General features: G+C 38.8%; 3 protein-coding genes across 11 annotated transcripts in view; all 3 read right to left on the bottom strand.

Moving 5' to 3' along the window:
- LOC134210699 (neurocalcin homolog) overlaps positions 1-23,553 on the bottom strand; it is a 493,920-nt gene that overhangs the window by 333,949 nt on the left and 136,418 nt on the right. The gene's annotated exons all lie outside the window — the stretch shown is intronic.
- LOC134210698 (neuronal calcium sensor 2) overlaps positions 1-23,553 on the bottom strand; it is a 413,535-nt gene that overhangs the window by 266,471 nt on the left and 123,511 nt on the right. For 2 of the 6 annotated variants that reach the window (XM_062686916.1, XM_062686917.1), the window contains exon 1: positions 19,503-19,883. The exons of 3 other annotated variants lie outside the window; for them this stretch is intronic. The gene's annotated coding sequence lies outside the window, so the exon portion shown is untranslated. Of the gene's footprint in view, positions 1-19,502; positions 19,887-23,553 lie in introns of those variants that run through there. One more of the 6 variants, XM_062686919.1, reaches the window with a different exon arrangement.
- On the bottom strand, positions 11,161-13,618 carry LOC134209171 (uncharacterized). Its single transcript, XM_062685153.1, has 2 exons — positions 11,795-13,618; positions 11,161-11,511 (listed from the first exon to the last, which is right to left on the bottom strand). Exons 1-2 carry the CDS (start codon positions 13,616-13,618, stop codon positions 11,161-11,163), a joined length of 2,175 nt encoding a protein of 724 aa, XP_062541137.1.

Raw genomic sequence — 23,553 nt, 5'->3', positions numbered from 1 at the left:
ACCACCGTGTCCAAGGAATCCTCGCTTGCGTGTTCACTGCAGCAATCAATGTCCTCGACCGAATCCTGCTTGTACTAGGTACTAATGGCAAATACCCTCTCGTTACATACAGTACTCACATACACACCCCCAGAGCTGTCTGTTTATCAACACATGCTGTGCGACGGATAAGGGACCACCTTCCGTCCACACCCAGCGCCAGCCCGAGTGTCCACGGGCGGAGTCTTTCGTGAGCTCATCGATTAAACAATAATTATAAATATCACGTTATCCTCCCGTGTGTTATTTTTTCCCTTCTCGAGCTGATCGATTGCCGTAGTTCTTTTTTTTTGCTCTCTCGGGTTTCGATTGGGCACTATTCGTGTACATGAACAGCGTCATGGAGCATCGGTCAAGATTTGTAACTGTTATTTATGAAGTAGGTCGGACTTACTGCTCCACTGTTCAATCAAACCCAGTTCCGGCTGTTTCAATATTCACAGAATCGTAGACTATTCCAATAAGCTTGTGCCTATGTAGGTAATGTAAATTGTGTAGATTTATCATGAATAATGAATTATCGTTGAGGAAAATGTCTTTGATCAATACTGTGTACGAATCAAGGGATTGTACCATATTATTAGGCTATCTTGATGGCACTGCTGTTATCGATAAGTTTAATAATATGTTATACCATCAAAGCTTGAAATCAAAACGCAATAACAAAAATAATATCCTTTTATGGTAATTCGAATTTCGATGTCAGATTAGAATTTGTAGCTCAGATGTAGGATAAGCGGCAACAAAACAAATTCTCGCTGAAGTTGATTGTGATCGAAGATCCGTCTTAAACAGAAGATTCGCATACCTTAAAGGCATATCTACAAATCGCAACTATTATTGTTTGAAGTCAGATTTCCAATTTATGTATTCTTGTGAAACTTTTTCCACAATGTTTCCAATATTTGTTAACTGTTCGAGACATACATCGCAAAGATATCAGTTTAAAGTATAGATATTGTACACAGCAGGAGTGTAACTAGTTTTGAAGCCCAAGCAGGACCATGTGAGTCCGGGAAGTTTTAAACTTTGAAATTAAACAGGTTTTATGTTATATTGGTTTCTGCAAGGAATGAAGCACCAGATCCGGAATGGGATGAGAAAGAGTATCGTTTTACTCATTTGCCAAAATAACATTTTCATTTAAAAGGCAGCAATTTAAATTAAGCAGCAATTTTTTGTTCACATATGGAATATTCTTACATGCTATATGTTAACACTGGCGGAAGAAAATCCGGAACACGATGGGGCACGTGACCAACCAAATCGAAAATTTTCCCTGAATTTTTAATGTGCAGGGGAGACCGGGGCTGGTTGGCCGATTTTTACTTTCAAAATTTCTGTACTCATTCTGGTTATAATTTTCGAAAAATGGGGTTTGCTGTCATAAACACGCATGTCTTGAGCAAATTCGTAAATGTTTCCTTCGATGAAAAAGAAAATCAGGAAAAAAAAAAGTTATTATCAACTAATGCGACAAGTTGGATGTAAATTGATTCGCCGAAACACAAAAAACGTGCTCCTGTGCAAACGGCTCAACACAAAAACATCTGAAATAACATGGGCGATTATAGCCTGTTATAAAACCCCACCAAAATCGGTATAGATGCGACATCTACACTCAAAAAATTTATTAATAAAAGCCACTCGGCCAACCTTCCCCTTTGGCCTACCAGCCGCGGTCTCCCCTACGCCAACATTTTTCTAAACAAATATTTTCCTCCAATTTTGATAAATCCTGGAAAAACTTAAAAAAGAATTCTTGGATGAATTTCTGTACGAATTCATGGAGTAGATCCGTGAGCAGTTCATGAAGATATACTTGGAGAAATCTAGGTATTTCTTAGGAAATTCCGTCGTAAATGGCTTTAAGAAATCTTTCGGAAATACCTTTAGTAATTCCAACAAAAAAATCTTTTCGAAAACTCCTTTGGGTTCTCCTTCGGACACTCCTTCAAGAATTCACCCGTGAATTCTTCCTGAAAAACTTCTAGAAATACGTTTTCCCTCCAGGAATTTCCACCAGAATTAATTCAGAAAGTGCCGTCTAGAATTCTTCTTTTCCCATTTTTCCAGGGATTTTATCGGAAAATCCTTCGGAAATGCATTTGCATTTTTTTTTCAGAACATTTCTTTGGAAGTTCCTCAAGCGAAACCTTTAAAAAATCTTGGAATAAAATCTAGGAAATTCCCTCAGGAATTTATTTTTTCGGAAACTCCTCTAGTACATCCATGCTAAACTCCTTCTGGAATTATTTTCGAAATTCCAGCATAATTTACGATGGAAATTCTAACAGAATCTTCGAAGCAATTTTTAAAGGTATTCTCAAAGAAAATACGTTACAAATTTCCAAAAGAATTGTTGTAGAAATTAGTTAAACAATTTTTGAATAAATTTCTGAAGAGATTTCCGAAAAAATCAATCTCCTATCATAATGCTTGAGATTGCTAAACTCATGCTTACAAATAGGTGAATGCAGTAGTTAAAATTTTCCCGTTGCTAAATCTCCCATTATTTCCTATATTTTCCCGGTGATTCTCAATTCCCGACTTTTTTCCGGTTCTCCGGGATTTCTTGGTTCGTTAGTTACCCTGCAAATCGAATATGCGCCTTAGAATCCAGGTGAAAATATTCAACTGCGAATAGTGCAACAAAAGCTCATGAGTTTCACTAAAGATCCCAAAAAGAAGTAGGAATCAGAAACAGATGTTATCAAAAGGTTGATGAAAAAGAAGCATGGAGATGGAGTCGAAACGGCCGCCCTGGAACACAAATGTACTTTTTTCGCACCGGCTTAATTTCTAGAACGACTTATAACAACGAGGGTAAGGATGAAAAACGCGTGCACAATAGAATCAAGAAGAACATGTGAACATGTGGTCGATTAAACGGCTCACTTCTGAACAAACATCTTCATAGGATCACGGAAGATTAAAGTGCCAAAGTTATCAGTGCCTATCCTGAATCATAGACCATCAGTAGACACGGACACAGCCTTTGAAAAACCGTTTACAATCGCAGAGGCAATTCGATACGCTATTGACAAATGGGAATCGATAACGATTACCAAAGGGATGATGCTATTTGGCTTACTTTATTGAAAACAAGACGAGTACGAGTTAATTAGAAATGAATGACCTGTAGGATTAATATCCCTTAAAAAATCAAACCAGCAACCAACGCGCGAGTCATTTTGAAATTTCTGGGCAAAGGGGGACCTCGAACAAAAATGCGTAATAGCGGATGTAGAACAATTTCAATAAAAATGTACTAATCTAGAATCTGAAGGTTCGGAAGCTGAGAGACATAGAAGCCCTTGACTGAAAATCTCACTAGCTTCGTTGCTAAAAGCTTGGAAGTCTCCAAGCCTGCAGCTCGTTAGCCTACTTTCGAGAGACCTCTAAGCCTCCTGCCAATAGGTTCGGAAGTCTCTTTTCAAGTGGCTTGCAAGTTTCCTTTCAAGATGCTCAGAAGCCTTCTTGTATGAAGATAGGAAGCCTCCTTCCAAGACGCTCGAAAGCCCCGTTTTAAAACGCTCGGAGTTAATCTTCCAAAACATGCTTCTCAGCCTCCTTTCCTGAGACTGAGAAGCATGTTTTCAAGATGCTCAGAAGCTTCCTTTAAGCAGGAGAAGCCTTCTTTTAAGAGGCTCGGAAGTCTACAAAAGTCCTCAAAGTCTTGCAGGATACTTGATGTATAAACTTAATTTGAATTGAATAGTTTCACGGAATAATGAACATTTCTGACATTTTTTTTTGGAGATACATATTAGTTTTCAGGTCCGTATTTTAATTATCTTGAGAGTTACGTTTATTTACGTCCCTCAATAAATGCAAAAGTTCGAAGGGGTGCCTCTGAAGAAAAAGGTTGAGAACCGCTGCTGTAAATAATCGAGTGACCATTATCGGCAGCAATTGAAGTGTTCACGCGAGATTCGGACAATCGTTTGATTGCAATTGTGGGTGTTAGGAAGCATCATGAACCATTTTTCTTTTTTTTAACTAATTTTCGTTATGGAATCAACGGGGTGCATCACGCCACGCTATGCACCAATCAGAAGCTAGGTGTAGGAATGTGCTAGGTAGGCAGAATTAGGCTATAAAACTCGAGTGCCAACGTGTCTCGTCCTCTTTACTTGTTCATTAAGCAGTGTGTAGTGTAGTGGTCTTACGTTAATAAAGTGTTTCGGTATATTAAAATTAGTTTTTAAAAACGCTAAACGGTATCCAAGATCCCTAACTGGTGTCAGAAGTGGGATCCGCGAGTGAGGTGTTAAAATAGTGATTGCATCAACCGCTCCAGAAAAATCCAGCAACGGAAACAAAGGACGAACGATTACTGTCCGCCGCACAACGCATCTTTAATTGGTCATTAATAAACTGTAAGTACAACTCAATTTCTTACACCGTTACACGCTTTTACAAACCATGCCAAACACACGCCATTCAGACGAGATTGAGCAGCTCAAGGCACTAGTGCATGAGCTTAAGAGACAGGTATTGTCTCAGCCCGACAACTCGCAACAGTCAGAGATCGACGCGTTGAGAGATGAACTAGCGGGGCTTAGGGCACAGATTGTGCCGCCTACACAGGCGCAGGGCGGGGACGCATTTCGGCTCCCTGACCCGTTCAAGTATTTGTCCGAATTCACGGGCAACAAGAAAGAACTTTCAGCTTGGCTGGAAGAGGTCGATGACCTATTAAATGATTATAAAGTAAAAACCTCAAACGGGGGTTATTCACTCAGTAGCCTCTACATTAGAGCTATTAAAAATAAGGTGAAAGGGGAAGCCCGCACATTACTATGCGCAAATGGCAACCCTAACACTATAGACGGGATCAAGAGGATCCTCGTCGAACATTACGGTGATCCAAAGGCCTTCATCACTACCATCTCTACCCTTTTCCACACCCGGAAGGGAGCCAGATAACACACACGCTTTATAACGCTATGCGCTAAGCCAATACCAACCTTAAAGCAAACCTCCAAACACAACCACTCTCTGGCCATGAAATTATAGAAATAATTACGGTGGCCAGATACTTGGATAATATCCAAGAGCCATTGGGTTCCATCATCAGGAACTCGAAACCCAAAAACTTAGAAGAGGCACACCAGGCGGTGCTCCTCAACCAAAATGCAGAATCGCGGGTTAAGCATAAACCGCAGACGCATACACATCAGAGCCACCCGTTTAGAAGCAAGTATACCGGCTCTGATAAAAATAATAACAATAGCGACTTTAGGCCGCGACCGGGTGCGACACCTAACACCAACTATAAACAAAATAATCATGACACGCCGTTTAAAAAACAACCATATGTACAGCGAGTGAGAGCTGAGGCTCATAATATTGAAGTAGAGGAAGCAGAAGAACCAGAAGTTATTAGTCCAGAGGAGGAGGTCGATGACTTGGAAATTTCTGACGAAGAGATAAATTTTCAGACTGCCAAGGGCAGGCTGCACCAAACTTAAATTTCATCCCATATATTCGCGTTCCAACAACTAAAGGAATTTTGAACTTCCTTGTAGATACAGGAGCGAATAAATCTTATATAAACCCCGACCACGTCAAAAAATCTGTAGCAAACCCATCAGTAGTGACAAATAAAAACGGAAAATTTTATATCGATAAGATGGTTCACGCAAACCTTTTGCCCGATGCTTATCCTGAAAAACTCCCATATTTCGTTTTCAAATTTCACAAATTCTTCGATGGCCTCATTGGGTATGAGAATTTAGCCAAGATGAATGCTGTTGTTGATACAAAGCACCATAATTTGAAAATTGGAAATAAAACATTTGATTTCTCCAGATATTATCCTTCATCGGTAAACTTCAACATCCAAAAAAACTCTTTCGGACACCTTTGCACCACTAAAAACGGTACCTTCTTAGTAGAAGAGGAGATAAACTTATCCCCTCAAGTTGTTTTGAAACCAGGGTTATATGAAGCTCGTGAGAATAGAGCTCTGGTACACCTTTCATGCCGATCTAAATTAGAATCAGAGAAACTAGGCCCATTCAACAACGATGATCTTGTTGAGAGCAAGAAAAAACCTGAAAAAATTAATTTCCTCAGTGATCACCTTAACAAGGACGAAAAATCAAAGCTAATCAGTACTTTGCAACCATTCCGAGATGTATTTTTTCATGAAAGTAACAAATTGACCTTCACACACGAAGTGAAACACAAAATATCCACCACCGATGAGAATCCTGTACACAAAAAACATACATATATCCTTACCATATAAGAGAAGTCGTGTCAGAACAGATTCAGAAATTCATAGAAACAGGAATAATTAGAGAATCTTGTTCCCCTTGGACATCTCTTATCTGGATAGTGCCCAAGAAAATGGACAATTCTGGAAAACAAAAATATAGAATTGTCGTTGACTACAGGAAGCTTCATGAAAAGACTCCTGCAGACAAATATCCTATACCCGAAGTGAGTGAAATACTCGATAGATTAGGTAAAGCTCAATATTTCACCGTTTTGGATCTCGCAAAAGGTATCCACCAAATCGAGATCGATCCTGAGGATATCCCAAAGACCGCCTTCAATGTCGACGGAGGTAAATTCGAATTTGTTCGAATGCCGTTCGGGTTGAAAAATGCGCCCGCTACCTTCCAAAGACTGATGGACTCAGTGCTGCGAAAACACCTGAATATAAGATGTTTCGTCTATATGGACGACATCATAATTTTCTCTAGATCTCTAGAAGAACATCTTCAAGATATTCGGAAGGTTTTAGAAACACTTAGAAACTCAAACCTGAAGGTCCAGAGTGACAAATCAGAATTTCTGAGAAAGGAAGTAGAGTTCCTCGGTCACGTTGTGACCACCGAAGGTGTTAAACCTAATCCAAAAAAGGTGGAAGCAATTCATAAATGGCCTCTACCTAGAACTGCAAAACAATTAAAATCATTTCTAGGAACCGTAGGGTACTATAGAAGGTTTATTCCCCGTTTCGCACACGTTGCGAAACCCATGACTTCGAAACTCAGAGGAAAATCTAAGGAAATAGTATTAGACGATGCATATGAAAAGGCGTTTGCAGAATTAAAATCGATCATGACTTCTAATTTACTACTGGCGTATCCCGATTTCAATCAACCGTTTCTTCTGACTACGGATGCTTCCAATGTGGCCATAGGAGGAGTACTTTCTCAAATAATGGAAGGAAAGGAAAAACCTATAGCATACCTATCTAGAACCTTATCGACAGCCGAAGAAAAATACTCAGCCACATCAAAAGAGTTACTTGCCATTTATTTCTCTGCTAAAACTTTTCGACCCTACTTATATGGAAGACCTTTTACTATTTATACGGACCACGAACCACTGACAAAAGAATTAAAATTGACGGATGCAACCGGACGGGTTACGAGACAAAGACTGTATCTCGAACAATTCGATTTTATATTAGTATACAAACGAGGAAAACAGAATGTGGTGGCGGACGGTCTCTCAAGGATTCCTCGTGTTGAGTTGAATATTCATACTGTTCTGAAGAACGATTGCTACGATTCCGATCCCGAAATCATAAATACTTTCAAGCTACAGATAATCCTTAAGGTCTCAGATGACAATAGCAAAAGTCCACATATTCACGTATGTATATTTCCAGGTTACACTCGCCATGTCTTCCACCAAGTCGAATATACGGGAGAGGACTTGCTCAGGATCCTCAAGGATTGCCTTGTCCCAGGCATTAAAAACGGAATATTCGCCCTCTTAATGTAATCCTTTCCTGTAAACAGATCCTAAAAACCATTTCAATCCTAACATAAAAGTCCATTTTTCAAACCTAAAACTGCCGACCTCGTTTCGAGAACGAACAAAACGACTTCATAAAAAGGAGCCATAATTTCAATCATAGGAGTTGGAAACTCACCTACGAAGAGGTCCAAAAGTCAGTGTTCTTTCCCGGAATGATTCAGAAAATTAAAAGATTCGTGAAAAATTGCGATGATTGCAAATTCTCTAAATATGAGCGGAAACCCTTCAAAATTGAAATTACTAGACGATTGTACGAAAAACCACTTGAAAATATCATTGATGTCTATGTAAAAGAAGGTGAAAAGTTTCTAACACTTGTCGACTCTTTCTCAAAGTTCGCCCAGATTTATAAAATTTGCAATGAAACATCGGAAGAACTAATTGAAACCCTCACGGAATACTTCAAAACGTTCGGCATACCAAAATTGATCACATGTGATCAAGCATTTAGAAGTCAAAATTTTAGAGCTTTTTTGGAAACACACGGTGTTGCCATTCACTATGCTAGTAGTAGCAACAGTAATGGCATAATCGAGAGGTTCCACAACACGCTTTTGGAAATGTATATGGCAAACAGGAGAAAGGTGGACGAACTTACACTCTATCAGGGATTATCTCTGATCACAGCCATATACAACGACAGTAAACACTCCACTACACAGCTCACTCCCCGACAGATAATTTTTGGCAACGCGACCTCTCTAAATCTGGACGACATAAATTTAACGAAACAAAGAATAATTATGACGGCTAGAGATAATATTTCACAGGAAGTTAGGAAACACAATGCAAGACAAGTTACGGGACCCAAAGAGTACGAACATATCAGGGCTCAAGAAATCTTAGTTAAAACAAAAGCCAAGCCGTCTCCATATCACGACAGATACAGGGCGATAGACATTCAAGAACAACACAAAAAGACGATTACGGACACAACAAATATCAAAATACATAAAAAACATATCAAAAACCATCGAAGTTTACTCCTCTATCTGATTTCAGACTATGTATCTTGATTCAAACAACCTGGACCGACATAAGAGTACATGACCTAAACCGTAACCCAGTCGCCATCATACCCCTTGGAGAAGCCAGAATAAGCAATAGTTACCTACGAATAGTTCACCCCATAAACTTAGGACAATTAGGAGATTACATAGCGGAAATCGATGCCGTGACGCAGAATGCTATCAACAAAGACAAACCACTTAGTAATATTCTGAAAATCAAGCTTCATAGACTGCACTCTATTATATCAAAGGTTAGGCCCATGAACAGGAATAGACGTTGGGAAGCTCTAGGAAAGCATGGAAGTATATTTCAGGAAGTCCTGACGCGGAGGATTTAAAAATTATAAATGTGACAACGAATTCCTTGATTGATCAAAAAGACAGGCAAATTAGAATCAACATAGCAATCGAACATAGACTCAAAAACATTACTGAAAAACTCAATTCTCTAATTAAATATCAGGGAAACTTTACTGCAGGGACTTTAGATGGATTTGATTCTATAAACCTCCTTTTCAACTTAGATGAGCTAATCTTTTAGCTAGAAATCATAGAGGAAGCAGTCACCCTAGCCAGGAGAAATATCCCCAGCAGCCGCATCATCAGCTCTAGCGAGCTGATCACCGCCAAGAAATTTCTTTCCCACGATGGCCTTGAACAACACAGCATGGACAGCATTTTGGACATCGCCAGTGTGTACGTAATCTACAGCAAGGACATGATTATCTATACCCTCAAAATCCCAAGGATCAAAAACGTTATCTACAAACTGAATTTCATTGAACCAGTGGTACAGAATAATCTCAAAATTCAACTGCACGCAAACTACTATCTCGACGGCCCAACACCCTATCTTTCTAAAACTCCATGTTCCAAAGCCAAGGATATGTTTATATGCTCCAGCGCGCAAACTGAACCAATGACGGAGTGTATTCAACAGCTGACTACCGGAAAACCAGCATATTGCAACGTAGAACGAACGTATGGAATAAATTTCATCAAAAGAGTGGACGACGCAAACATTGTGGTTAGCGCCGCAGATCTTCTCATGTCATCAAACTGCTCAGCCCAGGAACGTAAACTACAAGGATCGTTCCTTATACAATTTCAACAATGTACATTGAAGCTCGATGATGAGGAATATGCAAACCACAAATACGATGCGCAGCCCCATTCGTTTATCCCAACAACAGGGTTGAAGGTAACTCCAGTTAAATTCATAAATCGTCTTCCATTGGAACTTCTTCAGGAACAGCATTTGGAGCAGCGTCATAATATCGCGCATTTGAACCTAACAGCTGACAATATTCATTGGAAGCTGAACCTTTGGATGGTTATCTTTCGGAACCCTAACGACATTGACAACCATTATAATTATCATAGCGGTAATCGGTGTTCTGAGAGTTCTTATATGGAAAGGAAACCACAGCATGGAAAATTCATCATCAATTCCGGATCCCATGATCATTGGACCTAGCGAAAGAGCAATACCCGAAAGATGGATGGAAATGCAGCGGCAGCCTCATCTTATTCCACAGGAGTAACAACATTACGGAAGCCGAGGACGTGCTTCCAACTAAGAGGGGAGCCGTTATGGAATCAACGGGGTGCATCACGCCACGCTATGCACCAATCAGAAGCTAGGTGTAGGAATGTGCTAGGTAGGCAGAATTAGGCTATAAAACTCGAGTGCCAACGTGTCTCGTCCTCTTTACTTGTTCATTAAGCAGTGTGTAGTGTAGTGGTCTTACGTTAATAAAGTGTTTCGGTATATTAAAATTAGTTTTTAAAAACGCTAAACGGTATCCAAGATCCCTAACTTTTATTTGCTAATTATCTAATACATGCATTCATCTCTTCGACTAGGTGTTCTGTGTTTTAACACTATCATCCTTATTTGCATTGTTACTTTTTAGTTGTTATTAATACATTTCAATTGCCTCTGACAGTTTTTTCCTCTGGTTTAATTGAACCATGTAGGAATTACAATGTTTTTAACTTAAACTAAACCTAACCTAATTTATTTGGTGGGGTTTCGGTCACCGTAAAACTTTATATTTTCTGGTTTGTTGATTTTTATCGGTGATGAAAAATACACAAATTTCCGTTTTTTCTACGTTTCGGCTTACTCCATTCAGCCATCATCAGATCTGTGATCAAATTTTATTAATTAGTTTAAAATATTCAAATTGGTTACAATTTTCTTTTCTCCCACTTACATTGAAAAACGTTCACTTGCCACCAGTGTGGTTCAATAACTAACCCCCCTGAGTCTAATACTACCGAATCCCTTCTATGTGTTGTACCATGTGCGTCATCGTGTCTACCGAGTTGCTGTTCGTTTGTGTAACGATCGGATTTTGCACACTAGTGTGTTGTACGCCGAGTCAATTCCACCGCATTCTCGTTGTAGGTTCACCGTTGCATCGTTTCCCATCATCTTTATGTGGAAGGCCTCTGCGATGATCGTGCTCTCCTGGTTTTCTATCCGTTCTAAAATTTCCGTATTTCCAAAATCAAAATTGTGTCCTTCTGTCATATAATGTTGTGCCAGGCCAGTCTTTGCTTCCCTTTTCCTTATGCTGGTTCTGTTCATTGATTCGTGTTTCCAGCATACGGCCTGTTTGTCCCACGTAGACTTTGTTGTCACCTGCACCGCAGGGAATTGCATACACTACATTTTTGGTTTTGTTTTTTGGAATCGGGTCTTTTAATTTGCTGAATACGGTGTGTTTAGTTTTGTTTCTTGGTTGGTATGCTAGTGTAATGTTATGCTTTTTGAGAATTTTTGACAATTTCTCACTCAAACATGGTATGTATGGCGTTGACACGTATTTCGTTTCTTTCCTATTGTTGTCATTTTGCTGTAGAGTGTTGTAATGTTGGTGGGTTCTGTGTTTAAGCATCTTATTAATGAACCATTGTGGGTAATGATTCTTCATAAGAATTTGCCTTACTGTTGTGATGGTGTTGTGTCTTTCTGTTGCGTCTGTTAATTTAATTGCTCGGTCTATCAATGCCATCGCGGTGTTTCGTTTATGTTGAAATGGGCTGTCAGAGTGGAAGTCCAGATACCTCCCATTCGTCTGTTTTGGTGTCCAAATTTTCTTAATGTGTTGAGATGTCCTGTCTAGTGTCATGTCTAGAAACTTGAGTTTGTGTTCCTTCTCCTTCTCTATCGTGAAGTTCAATTTCTCATGAAATTCATTGAACGTGTTAATGATTGTGTCTATGTGTTGTGTTTTGGCAATACAGAAACAATCGTCCACGTAGCGACGGTAAAGCTTCATCACTATTTCCTTAGCCTGCAGCGTGCGTATGCTCTCTTGTTCCAGTCGCTCCATTACAAGATTAGCAACCACAGGCGATAGTGGAGAACCCATGGGAACACCGAACGTTTGTTTGTAGAAGACACCTCCATACACGAAGAGCGTTGATTCCAATACTAGTTGAACGGCTGCCACAAAACTGTGTTGGTCGATCGGTGTATGGTCTTCAATTTCTCCCCAGCGTTGGTTTATACACTCTATTGCGTAGTCCACCGGTACGTTGGTGTATAGAGATGTGACGTCAAGCGAAAACATTACCTCGTCCTCATCGATCTGCGTTCCTGATACTTCTGTTGCGAAAGTGAAGCTGTTGATAACATGGGAATCCGTTTTTCCGACGACTTTTCCCAGGATGTTTGACAAGTACTGTGCCAACCTGTACGTGGTAGATCCAATTGTTGACACCACGGGGCGTAATGGTCTTCCTTCTTTGTGGATTTTTGGAAGACCGTATATGCGTGGAAGATTGCAATTTGATACATTGAGCCTTCTGTGGATCTTAGATTCAATGTATTTGTTTTCTTTCCATCCATCCAAGATTAATTTTATTTTGCGGGACACCCGTGCCTTCGGATAAAATGAGATTTTCTCGTATGCTGGAGTCTTGTAGCATTTCCTCCATTTCGATAGGATGACTGTTTTGGTGCCCTTGTCTGCTTTGGTGATTAACAGGTTTGGGTTTTCCTTCAGAAATTTCCTGCTTCTTCCAACATCCTTAGCAATCCATTCCTGATGGTGGTGACGTGGTTGTTTGTTGAAATTGATGAAATTGGACATTGCCGTTACTACTTCAGCTCGAATTTCCTCCACCTCCTCCTTGTACTTGATTGCTTTGTCGATGTCTGCCACGATCTCGATGTAAGGAAAGTTCTCCCGATTCGGTACATTGTAGTTGGGACCTAGCATCAGTGTACGTTCGAGAAAGTCGGGTATGGGTGAACTGGTAGTATTTTCCACCCAACTTGGTTCGTAACTCAAGTTCACGACTCTCCTTCTCTTGAGTTTCTCAATTTTCTTCATCTCAATTTCTCTCGTGGCCACGTACACATTCACAGCTTTATTTTCCACCATTTTCCTTACTTGTTCGAAGTCTTCTTTCTGCAGTAGCCGGTCCATTTTGCTCCCCAACTCTGCTTTCACTTTCTTCGATCTGGATAATGATCTTTTCGCATCTGCTATCAGTATGCTCAATATTCTGATCTTTTGCTTGAACAACACCTTTTCCATTTGCCTATGTGATTCCTCATTTTCCAGATTGACATGCACTTTGTAGTTAAGGCACACTGGTATCACTTTGCATTTCCGACAGTTCAGCAAGAACTTCACACGATTGTTGGTTTTCGCTAATTTTATCGAAACTTTCTGGAAACTTCGTAGCACTTCTCTTTCGTGGCTGCCATATTTGATCGCAATCACTCGTTCAAGATGTATATCCCTTCCTTGATCAACCATTTTCATTTGGTGGGGTTTCGGTCACCGTAAAACTTTATATTTTCTGGTTTGTTGATTTTTATCGGTGATGAAAAATACACAAATTTCCGTTTTTTAATAACGTTTCGGCTTACTCCATTCAGCCATCATCAGATCTGTGATCAAATTTTATTAATTAGTTTAAAATATTCAAATTGGTTACAATTTTCTTCTCACCCACTTACATTGAAAAACGTTCACTTGCCACCAGTGTGGTTCAATAACTAACCCCCTGAGTCTAATACTACCGAATCCCTTCTATGTGTTGTACCATGTGCGTCATCGTGTCTACCGAGTTGCTGTTCGTTTGTGTAACGATCGGATTTTGCACACTAGTGCGTTGTACGCCGAGTCAATTCCACCGCATTCTCGTTGTAGGTTCACCGTTGCATCGTTTCCCATCATCTTTATGTGGAAGGCCTCTGCGATGATCCTGCTCTCAGGCAAACAAACAGGCCGTATGCTGGAAACACGAGTCAAGTAACTTAGAACCAGCATAAGGAAAAGGGAAGCAAAGACTGGCCTGGCACAACATTATATGACAGAAGGACACAATTTTGATTTTGGAAATACGGAAATTTTAGAACGAATAGAAAACCAGGAGAGCACGATTATCGCAGAGGCCTTCCACATAAAGATGATGGGAAACGATGCAACGGTGAACCTACAACGAGAATGCGGTGGAATTGACTCGGCGTACAACGCACTAGTGTGCAAAATCCGATCGTTACACAAACGAACAGCAACTCGGTAGACACGATGACGCACATGGTACAACACATAGAAGGGATTCGGTAGTATTAGACTCAGGGGGGTTAGTTATTGAACCACACTGGTGGCAAGTGAACGTTTTTCAATGTAAGTGGGAGAAAAGAAAATTGTAACCAATTTGAATATTTTAAACTAATTAATAAAATTTGATCACAGATCTGATGATGGCTGAATGGAGTAAGCCGAAACGTTATTAAAAAACGGAAATTTGTGTATTTTTCATCACCGATAAAAATCAACAAACCAGAAAATATCTAACCTAATTTATACTAAGGGTACAAGGAGCTAATCGTTGCAATTTTTATTGCAATCATTTTCTAAATTTTATTTTGAATCCTATGAAGTGTCTTATTATGTGCTCCATATTGGCACAGAGCATCATGAACCATAAATGGAACGGCAATGATGGCGTCGGTTGTGCTCCCTGCGGCACCAATGATGGTCGTCGGCGCTGGTGGTTGTAGAAAATTTATTCACCACACGGTAGCGTCTGTAGCCATTCAGCATTGCAAAGTGAACTTTTCTAGCAGGGTTGACCATTTGGTTGCTGTTAATGTTTGGAAAGGCCCATTTTTGAAAAATAAATAGGACCTTTCCTAATGGATCTACTTTATTGTATCACAAGATTTTTTTTCTCAAAAATAAAGAGCGTTGCAGAATGTACACGTCTGCGTACGTTTTGACAGTTGATTGGAAGAAAGTTTTATTTTCAAATATTTGATTAATTATTGTGAATTTATTTCTAATTCTGTAAATTTGTTTAGTATCAGAGCACTTTTCAGCGAGTTGGCTACACGTTCGCCTTATAAGCGAATGGTCATGGGTTCGATTCCCAGCCCCTAAACCAAACCCTCGTCAGTCGCCGGATGCAGTTTTCCAATAGGAAACTCTATCATAAAAAAAGATTTATAGATTTGTCTGCATTTAAACAGACATTCCGCCATGAGCGCAGATCTCAAACCGATGACAAACATCATACTGATTATACACAATGTTTATCTTTAAAGAAAGATTAAAAAGATCTTTTCAGGAAATAAATTTGAATAAAAATGGATTCATATTTCCTTAATAACGATTAAACTTTCGAACGGTTTGACCTGTATGTTTTATTCCTTATCCTCCAGTTTATTTTGGCTCCGTAGTGTTAATATAGTGCTTTGAAAAAAAAAACAAATGTTGCAAATAATACAATATCATCAGCTTAGGCTGATAGTCTTCCTTCATCTATCATACATCAGTTGTTGAAACTAGCAATCAACTCTGCAGGGATATTGAATACTAGTCACTGATCAAATTTTAATCACTCGCAGTGAAATCGTAATACTGCTCGCCAGTATTACGACACCTCTTGAATATTTCAGGTTCTGTTACTATTTTTTTCCTAAAAAGAATCAACTCTTAACACTTTAAGATTTTCCAAACAAGAAAATCTAATGATATCAAATACTAGTTACTAATCAAATAAAATTATAAGCTGTTACCCTCTGAAAAAGTTTGACCTATAAACCTTGATCATCTTTGCAGGGGAACTTTCGAACGCGCTCTCTGGGATCTGATGCAGACAATTAAGAAGGAATTCATGTGCGATTAGTCTACAAATGTATGCTGCGCTGCGTATTTCCAAGAAAAACTACGGGAGTAGTAGAAGGTAGTGTTGGAAAAAAACGCGTGAGTTGAAAGCATCTAGGCTTACCAGATGGTATCCTTTGAGAGGACATGTCCTCCTTTTTCATACAATGTTCTCCCGTCCTCCTTTCGACCAAATCTGTCCTCCTTTTAGAAAAATGAGCTTCCACAGCAAAATTATTTATTTTCTCACTGAAACAGTTATTCTTTATAATCTTTATATTCAATGCTTATTTATGTATTCTAATTTTATTATTCTACAAGTCAACGGATAGCCATTTCACAATTTAGCAAGCGAACTAAAAATTCGAAATATTGAATAAAGATATGCGGTCAAAATCGACTTCCGTGGATTATCCAGTAGTTAAGCATTTCCGACATCGTTGTTCAAAAATTTCGTCAGAAAAAATGGCTTTTCAACAAAATTAATCAAATTTCAGTGGAATTCCGGAATATATTTTTTTTTTTCATTTCTTCTGGACTGCCTACAACCTAAAACCAGTATCCGGACAACTTGTCAACAACATCCCCTTGATGCCAGGGCCGTTTTAATTTTTTAGAATATTCTACAGAAGTTAAGAATAAAAGTAGTTCTCTGGACTGTATTTTTAAAAGTGCAGTCACTTTCCATGATCTTGCTTTTAGATTGTTATAACAAATGGACGTTCCATTGATTCCGAAGGTTCATTTACTGACAAACCAGGTTCAAATAATTGCCTTGGCATTGATTCCACTCTTACATTACCATAATGGTGCACTATGATAACAAATAAAAAATATAATAAAAAATTGCACTATGATTGATTTATAATGCTTCTAGGGGGAAATGATTCTTTGCCAATGAGCGAAACGATACGATTTTGCAACTTAAGCGTTATAGCTTCCTTGAAAATCGCAAACAAGATTGCTCGCGAATAATGATGATTGGATTTGGAGCAAAAAAAAGCGAAAAAAAAGTAATCAAAGTGGATCTTTTAGTGGAATTTCTAAAGGATCTGTTACTTAAATATAAGTGCTCACTAGCGCCACCTCTGGTTAGAAGTTCTCTTTACACTGAACACCGCTTTGTAGCCCTGGTCATTCTGAACAATTATGCCGAATACAACTTAGGTGTAGGTATGCAGGATCTTGGGCTAGAGCAATATTTTACTCATGCAAGAATATTGCAAGCACTCTAGCGCCACCTATTTGTAAAAATCCTTATTATTTTTTCAGTCACAAGACAGTTCATTCCAACGAGATGAACTTTTCTAAAAACATCAGTTTTGCAAATATCAAATTTGTGCAAATACAATGTATAAAATTCCATACATCGGAATATCTTGAGCAGTCATAAAAAAAGAAATATTTCATATATATCACACCCAAAAGATCAAGTTCTAAACTAATCAATGCTTCATGCCAAAGCACACGCCGTTCTTCCTGCATAACCTTTTTGAAAAGGTGCAGCTCAAAATAGGTAGGATTTTCAGATATAAGTAAAATTAGCATAAAAAATCATTGTTTTTGTACCGGTTTTCACTTCACCATACGCCCCATTGAGGTACTCGCCCACCTAAGATCAATCTTAGGTAACGTCCTAAAAAATATCTTTCAAAACAGACCGAAAAAACAAAAATTGGCAAAATAATGAAAAAAAAGTTATAGTAAATTCAATTTAGGGTCAATATGACCCCAGAGCATAGACAACTTCAATTTTTTGAGCGCAATTTTTGAGCAAATTCTGCAAAACCTTGCAGAGTTGTATATGTCAAGTTAAAATATATAACAATATATCTAACAAATGATGGCAGTGATTGACAAAAGAGTTTTTCTAATTCTTTCGGATACATACCATGGTTTTCTCAGGAAATGCTTGCTTTGGCAGGAATTCACCTTACAATGTTAGTTTACAAACTCATGTACGCTCAAATTGCAATTCAGTTCCGACTTGATCGATTTCTGATGAAATTCTAAAAAAATCGATAATCGTGGAAACTCCCAAATCAATTTATATAATAATTGTTATAAGAGTTTTTGAATGACTTACGCCTTTCCAGCAAAAAGATTTATTTCATTACATTTGCAAAGTGATTATAAAACTCTCGACAATAATTATTCCAAGAAAAAAAAAAAAATTGTTGTCAATTTCACTTAGCATTTTATCCATCCCTTCCATCATCTTCTTATTTTGGCTTTGTGTATACGTTTTCGATATAGTGTATTTGATATTGCGTTACGGTCTGCCTTTTTCTTGGAAGGTCACATCACAGTGAGATTCTATTTGGAATTTTTCGTTGACTTTTATCGATGAAATGACAAATCAAATCGGTCTATTGCAATATCTTATCTTTGGGTTTTATTCTTTTATTGCTTCTTTTATTGCCTCTATTATGAGCTCAGTTCACATTATTGCACCGAAATAAAACCAATGAAAAATTGAAAATTATGTGACTTATGTTAGCTTGTCACACATTATACTTAACATCAGTTATAAAAAGGTGTTGGCAGCCCCCGTAAACAATCGAAAATTATATCAATAGCCACTTGACAAGAAAAAGGTCTGAATGTTCTTCTTTTATCGTCGAATGAATATTTCTTTAGGTTCTCCTTGTTACAAGTCACATCGCTCTGATTCAAGTTTTTTTTTCACTTCTGATTAATTCGTGTTGGGATCCCCGATATTTCTAGAGGATAATTTTAAAATATTTTATATTTTAAAAACAATAATGCCAGTTATTAGGCAATTCAACACAATTGTTCGAAAATTGATCTAGCGCGGCGCTTCAAACAATATGACTTTCGTGTCGAAAACAAAGATCGAGCAAAGAAAGGCAGGTTTATTGCTAAACACATGGAAACGCATGGTATATGGAGAGCGCATTTCAAAAATGCAAAAGCTTAAGTGAGTTAAATAATCTAGAAGGGAACCTAAACTCATTTTTAATTATATAGATGCAAGCACATTTTTTTATGGGATGTTCTATAATATTAGTAACTCTGTTACAGGAATTATCCCTCAAATCATAATTATTAAATGATGTGATTTTTCAGCGCCACTATTAAAAGGTGAAATCCTATCAAAATTTGGATGTGCACAAGCTTTTCGGAATAGTCTACATTCGGTGATATATCGCCACTTAGGGGTACTCAACTTCCAGTCAAAAATAATTATCGCGTACGACCGCAGCAAATACTAACGCAGCTCACGTGAAACGAAACCAATTTCTCATCCCGGATCAAATGCACTGATCTAGTGAAAAACATCCCGCTAATCCTCCCTTCACTCGCGTGATAAATTAGAACCAACCGAGCGTGGATGCAGCTGCTACAGGTGAGCTGGTGATAGGAGGAAGCTTTCCGCACGATGCTAATAAGATTTATGCACTCTCACGCATTCATCCGCCCCAATCCCCAAGAACCGCAACGGGTGGCAAAGCTTTTCCGCAGCACCACCCCCAAACACCGCAGATTGACACCAGGTGATTACCTTTTCCCAAAACGGTACACTTTTTTCTCGCTTCTCTTTCCACGGAGGGACACTTTCTACTTCACACCGTCGAATTCGGCAGCAGGAAGGACCTGGCAAGTAGTCCAACCGCCAGGACTCGGATATCGCCGACTGTCGGAAACTAACAAATCACTCTCCACAGGAGCTTTTACAACACTGCCTTCACCTACTGAGCTGTGTTGCAACACAATGGCATACTGGTTTGACAACGGCAACAACGGCGAGGACAACGTCAACGACAACGACGACGGCGGCGGCGGATCGACCGGTTCGAACGATACGGATTCCACTCAGAGACTAAATATAAAGGAAATTCAATGCAACCAGTCAGGTCCAGGTCTCAGTACCCGATCCAACCCCGTGTGTACGCGCTACCGATTGTGTGTGAGCTACCAGGCAGCGCCATCAGCAGCAGCAACAACGGCAGTATCAGAGCAGCTGAGCTGGCTGGAACCGGAGCGGAGAGAACACATAAACGTGCGAATCCGGTGCGCAAGGTAACGAGAGCGAGAGTGGTAACTGACCGAGCGGCAACCCAACCCAACCCCCCTCGACAATTAGTGACGACGATGGCGATGACGACGTTGTTCTGGAGAGGAGAAAAATGCGTCTTTCCATGTGTTCACCAACCTGTACGTGTGAACATGCTGCTTCGATGCATTGGGGGCGCACGCACTTTGTTTCAGCGGCAGAATGGGTGGCGCTGTGTCTTATCCCTCCGCGGATCGCCAGGCGTACGGTAGGGCGGGTCAGAAATTTTGGGCATAAATAGGAATATTGTTTCAAGCGCATGATGGTTCGATAATTACAGATAATGTTGCCCAGTTCAGTGTCATTTCGGTGCCATGAGACTTATTTGCAAATATGTTTCAAGAGTTATTTACAATTAGAAAAACCTGAAACGATTGAATGATACTACAACTTTGTCTATCAGAGCATTGGTCTCATCATCATCTCAGAGCTGCTGAGCAAGAGGAGAAAATAACGGAAGACGTATCAAGTGGGACTACATAATAGAAACTCCTTAAGAAATACAACAGATTTAAGAAGTTTGATGACGTCCATGGCAAACAATTTGAAAAACCAACAGTTAATGATTGGGACCTGATTTAAGATCAATTGCTTTTCGCATGAAACAACGGGCAAGGAGAGACCTTGAAATTATAAAATTTTAGCATAACTTACTATGGAATCCCGGAAAACTCTATCTATTTAGAGTGCTTGAGAAGCTATTTGGATTCTTCTGATGCTTCGTCCATACATACCTGGAAGAAAAATAAAAAAACACATGAATAAAATATTTTCCGGTATGACACTTATCATCAAGTCAATTTTAATCCGTAACAGTTGACCAGTATAATTTTATATTATCTTAGGAAGAAAAGATGAAAGGATTTGAAACAAATAACTATTTATATTTTTTAAATCATTTCTTTCAGTAAAGTAATGTTCAACTTAGGAGATAAAACAGTACACAGAAGATCGAATCAAAATTACAGAAAAATTCGTGAAAATCTTAAAACATAGTGTGAGCAGTGAGCACTAGGAATCTCTATTGCTGTCATTAATCGTGTTGGCAAACTTTATACCAAATAAGACAAAGTTTCCTTGAGAATCGAGCTCTGAGCCTTTTGATCTCCTTCAAAAGTTATTTATATCTTTGTGAAAATTGATGAAAATGTTTTTATCCACAATGGTCCAGAGATGCTAGATGGGGTTGAGACCCGGGGCATTGAAGTGCACACAAAAGCATTTTAGTTTTTCTGACGTGGAACTATTTTTGGAACGATGCAGTTCACCTGTGCAGATTTTTTCCGGTGTGTCACTGGATTAGGTACAGTCGATTTCTTCCTTTTTTGGCTGAATATATTTGGTCAACAAGATATCGTTTTTTTCGTTTCAATTTATAATTATTCGGTAGATTTTAGAGTTTGAGCAGGAAATCAAAAAGTAGCATCAAACATTCATAATGCTCTCGCACAGCAATACAAGCACTCACAATATAGCACGAAGTTTTTTTTTCTTGATTTTAATTTATTAAAAGTTAGTTTTTGGTGCATGTTTTGAACTGTACGTGTTGTGAAAACGAGACGAATCAAAATTGAAGTGAGTAAAAAAAAATCTTGGCATTTGCTATTACACTAGAAGTAGGAATAATACTGTGGAGGATGTAAAGATAACGAAAATTACGCTAAGGAAGACTTAAACTTCCTGGCTTCAATAAATATTACACTAAGATTACTGGGAATAAAAATGTAGAGTAAATAACTGGCCACTAATTACCAAACTTATTATTGATAAAAAAGAAGTTCATTCGGAGAATTTCGTGCGACAAAAGGAATTTGTTGGGTATGCACCTTTTGTTGGACAGTTTCACTGCCATCGCAAGCATCACTGTCCCATATTCATATGAAATCCATATCGATATGAGTCAGTTCAAGCATAACTGTAACATAACATAACTACGACAGTGCAGTTGCGGCACACTTTTATCATTTTTTATTTTCGTAAAACAGTTGGGTCATAGGCCGAATGAACAATTTGGCCGAATAAATAATTTTACAGAATAAGCCATTCGGCCGAATAAGTCATTCGGTCGAATAGGCTATTTGGCCAAATAGGTTATTTGGCCGAATAGGTCCGATGAGTGGCGTCTTCCTTCCCCCTTCGCACTTCTTACTTTTAACTGTGAGACGTCTCACTACTCACTTCTCACCCGTCATTTCTCACATCTCACTGTTAAAAGTAAAAAGTGCGAAGGGAAAAGTGAGACGTCTCAGTGTTCACTTCGCGCTTCTCACTTTTTACAGTAAGAAGTGAGAAATGAGGAGTAAGAAATAAGACGTCGAACTTCTCACTTCTCACTTCTCACTGTAAAAAGCCACTGCTCGGCCAAATCACATGTTCGGTCAAATGACCTATTCAGCCAAATGCTATGTTCGGCCAAATAACCTATTCGGCCAAATGTCCAATTTGGCCCAATGTCCTATTCGACCAAATGTCCTATTCGGTCAAATGAGGAAGGGTCGTTTGGCCGAATGCCACTTGGCCGTTAGGCCTAAAGTCCTCTAGCCGAGTTCCTTTTGGTTTAATTGAACTTTTGGCCGAAGGGGTTATCTGACTGAAAATCAATTAATCGAATGAGACGTTTGTCCGAAAAAAGCCATTTAAACGGACATGCTGTATGGCTTAACAATTCATACGGACGAAAATGTTGTTAGAATTAATAGTTCAATATGGCGGAAATGTTGTTTCAACAATTTATTTATCAGCAAATACTATTTAATCAAAATGGCATTTTCCCAAAACTGCATTTGAACAAATGATTTATATGGCCAAAAATATTATTTCAAATGTCGTTTTTAATCACTCATTCCTATCTTCTCACTTCTAACTTCTCATGAGAATAGAGAAATTAGAACATTAGCAGGGTTCGTACTTTTCGTGAGACGTGAGACGAAATCAAGCGATTTTCGGGTCGGAGGAGAATCTTTTTTCGGAGTTTGCAGTGAAAAACATCTTTCTCCCATCTCTCATTTCTCTAGAGCAAACCTAGAAGATAAGCGAAAATCGTGCCTACTTGATGAATTTCTTTTTTCGTTTCATCACTTTTACGCCTCACTCACTTTTCGCAAAAATTTTCGGTAAACAATTACAAAAATTTTATGACAACAACGGGATTCGAACCTAGATCATCAACAAAACTGGCGATGGGATGCGGTCACTTAAGCCATTTCACCACATTGACGGTATGTAAAGATTAGGTGGTTTGTTCCATAAATGCTACTCTTTTTGCGATTGGTGACGGCACGAAAAGGAAGAAAAGAGTGAGCAAATGAGAAAATCAATTTTTCGCGGCACTGGTAGTGAGGGAGAAATGGTTATCTTTCATAAAACCTTTTTTTCTTTTCCCGCAAATTGAGTTCTCAGCAAAAATAAGCGTGAGGAAGCATTCCCTGCTCGTGAAAATGAGTGAGAATTACGATCCCTGAACATTAGAAGTTAGTTTTGATTTCACACTTCTCATTTA

Source organism: Armigeres subalbatus, chromosome 2 (genome assembly GCF_024139115.2).
Source record: "Armigeres subalbatus isolate Guangzhou_Male chromosome 2, GZ_Asu_2, whole genome shotgun sequence".
In the NCBI taxonomy this organism is placed as follows: Eukaryota; Metazoa; Arthropoda; class Insecta; order Diptera; family Culicidae; genus Armigeres; species Armigeres subalbatus.
The sequence above is the reverse complement of the archived record's forward strand: the minus strand, read 5'-3'. Positions and strand labels throughout refer to the sequence as shown.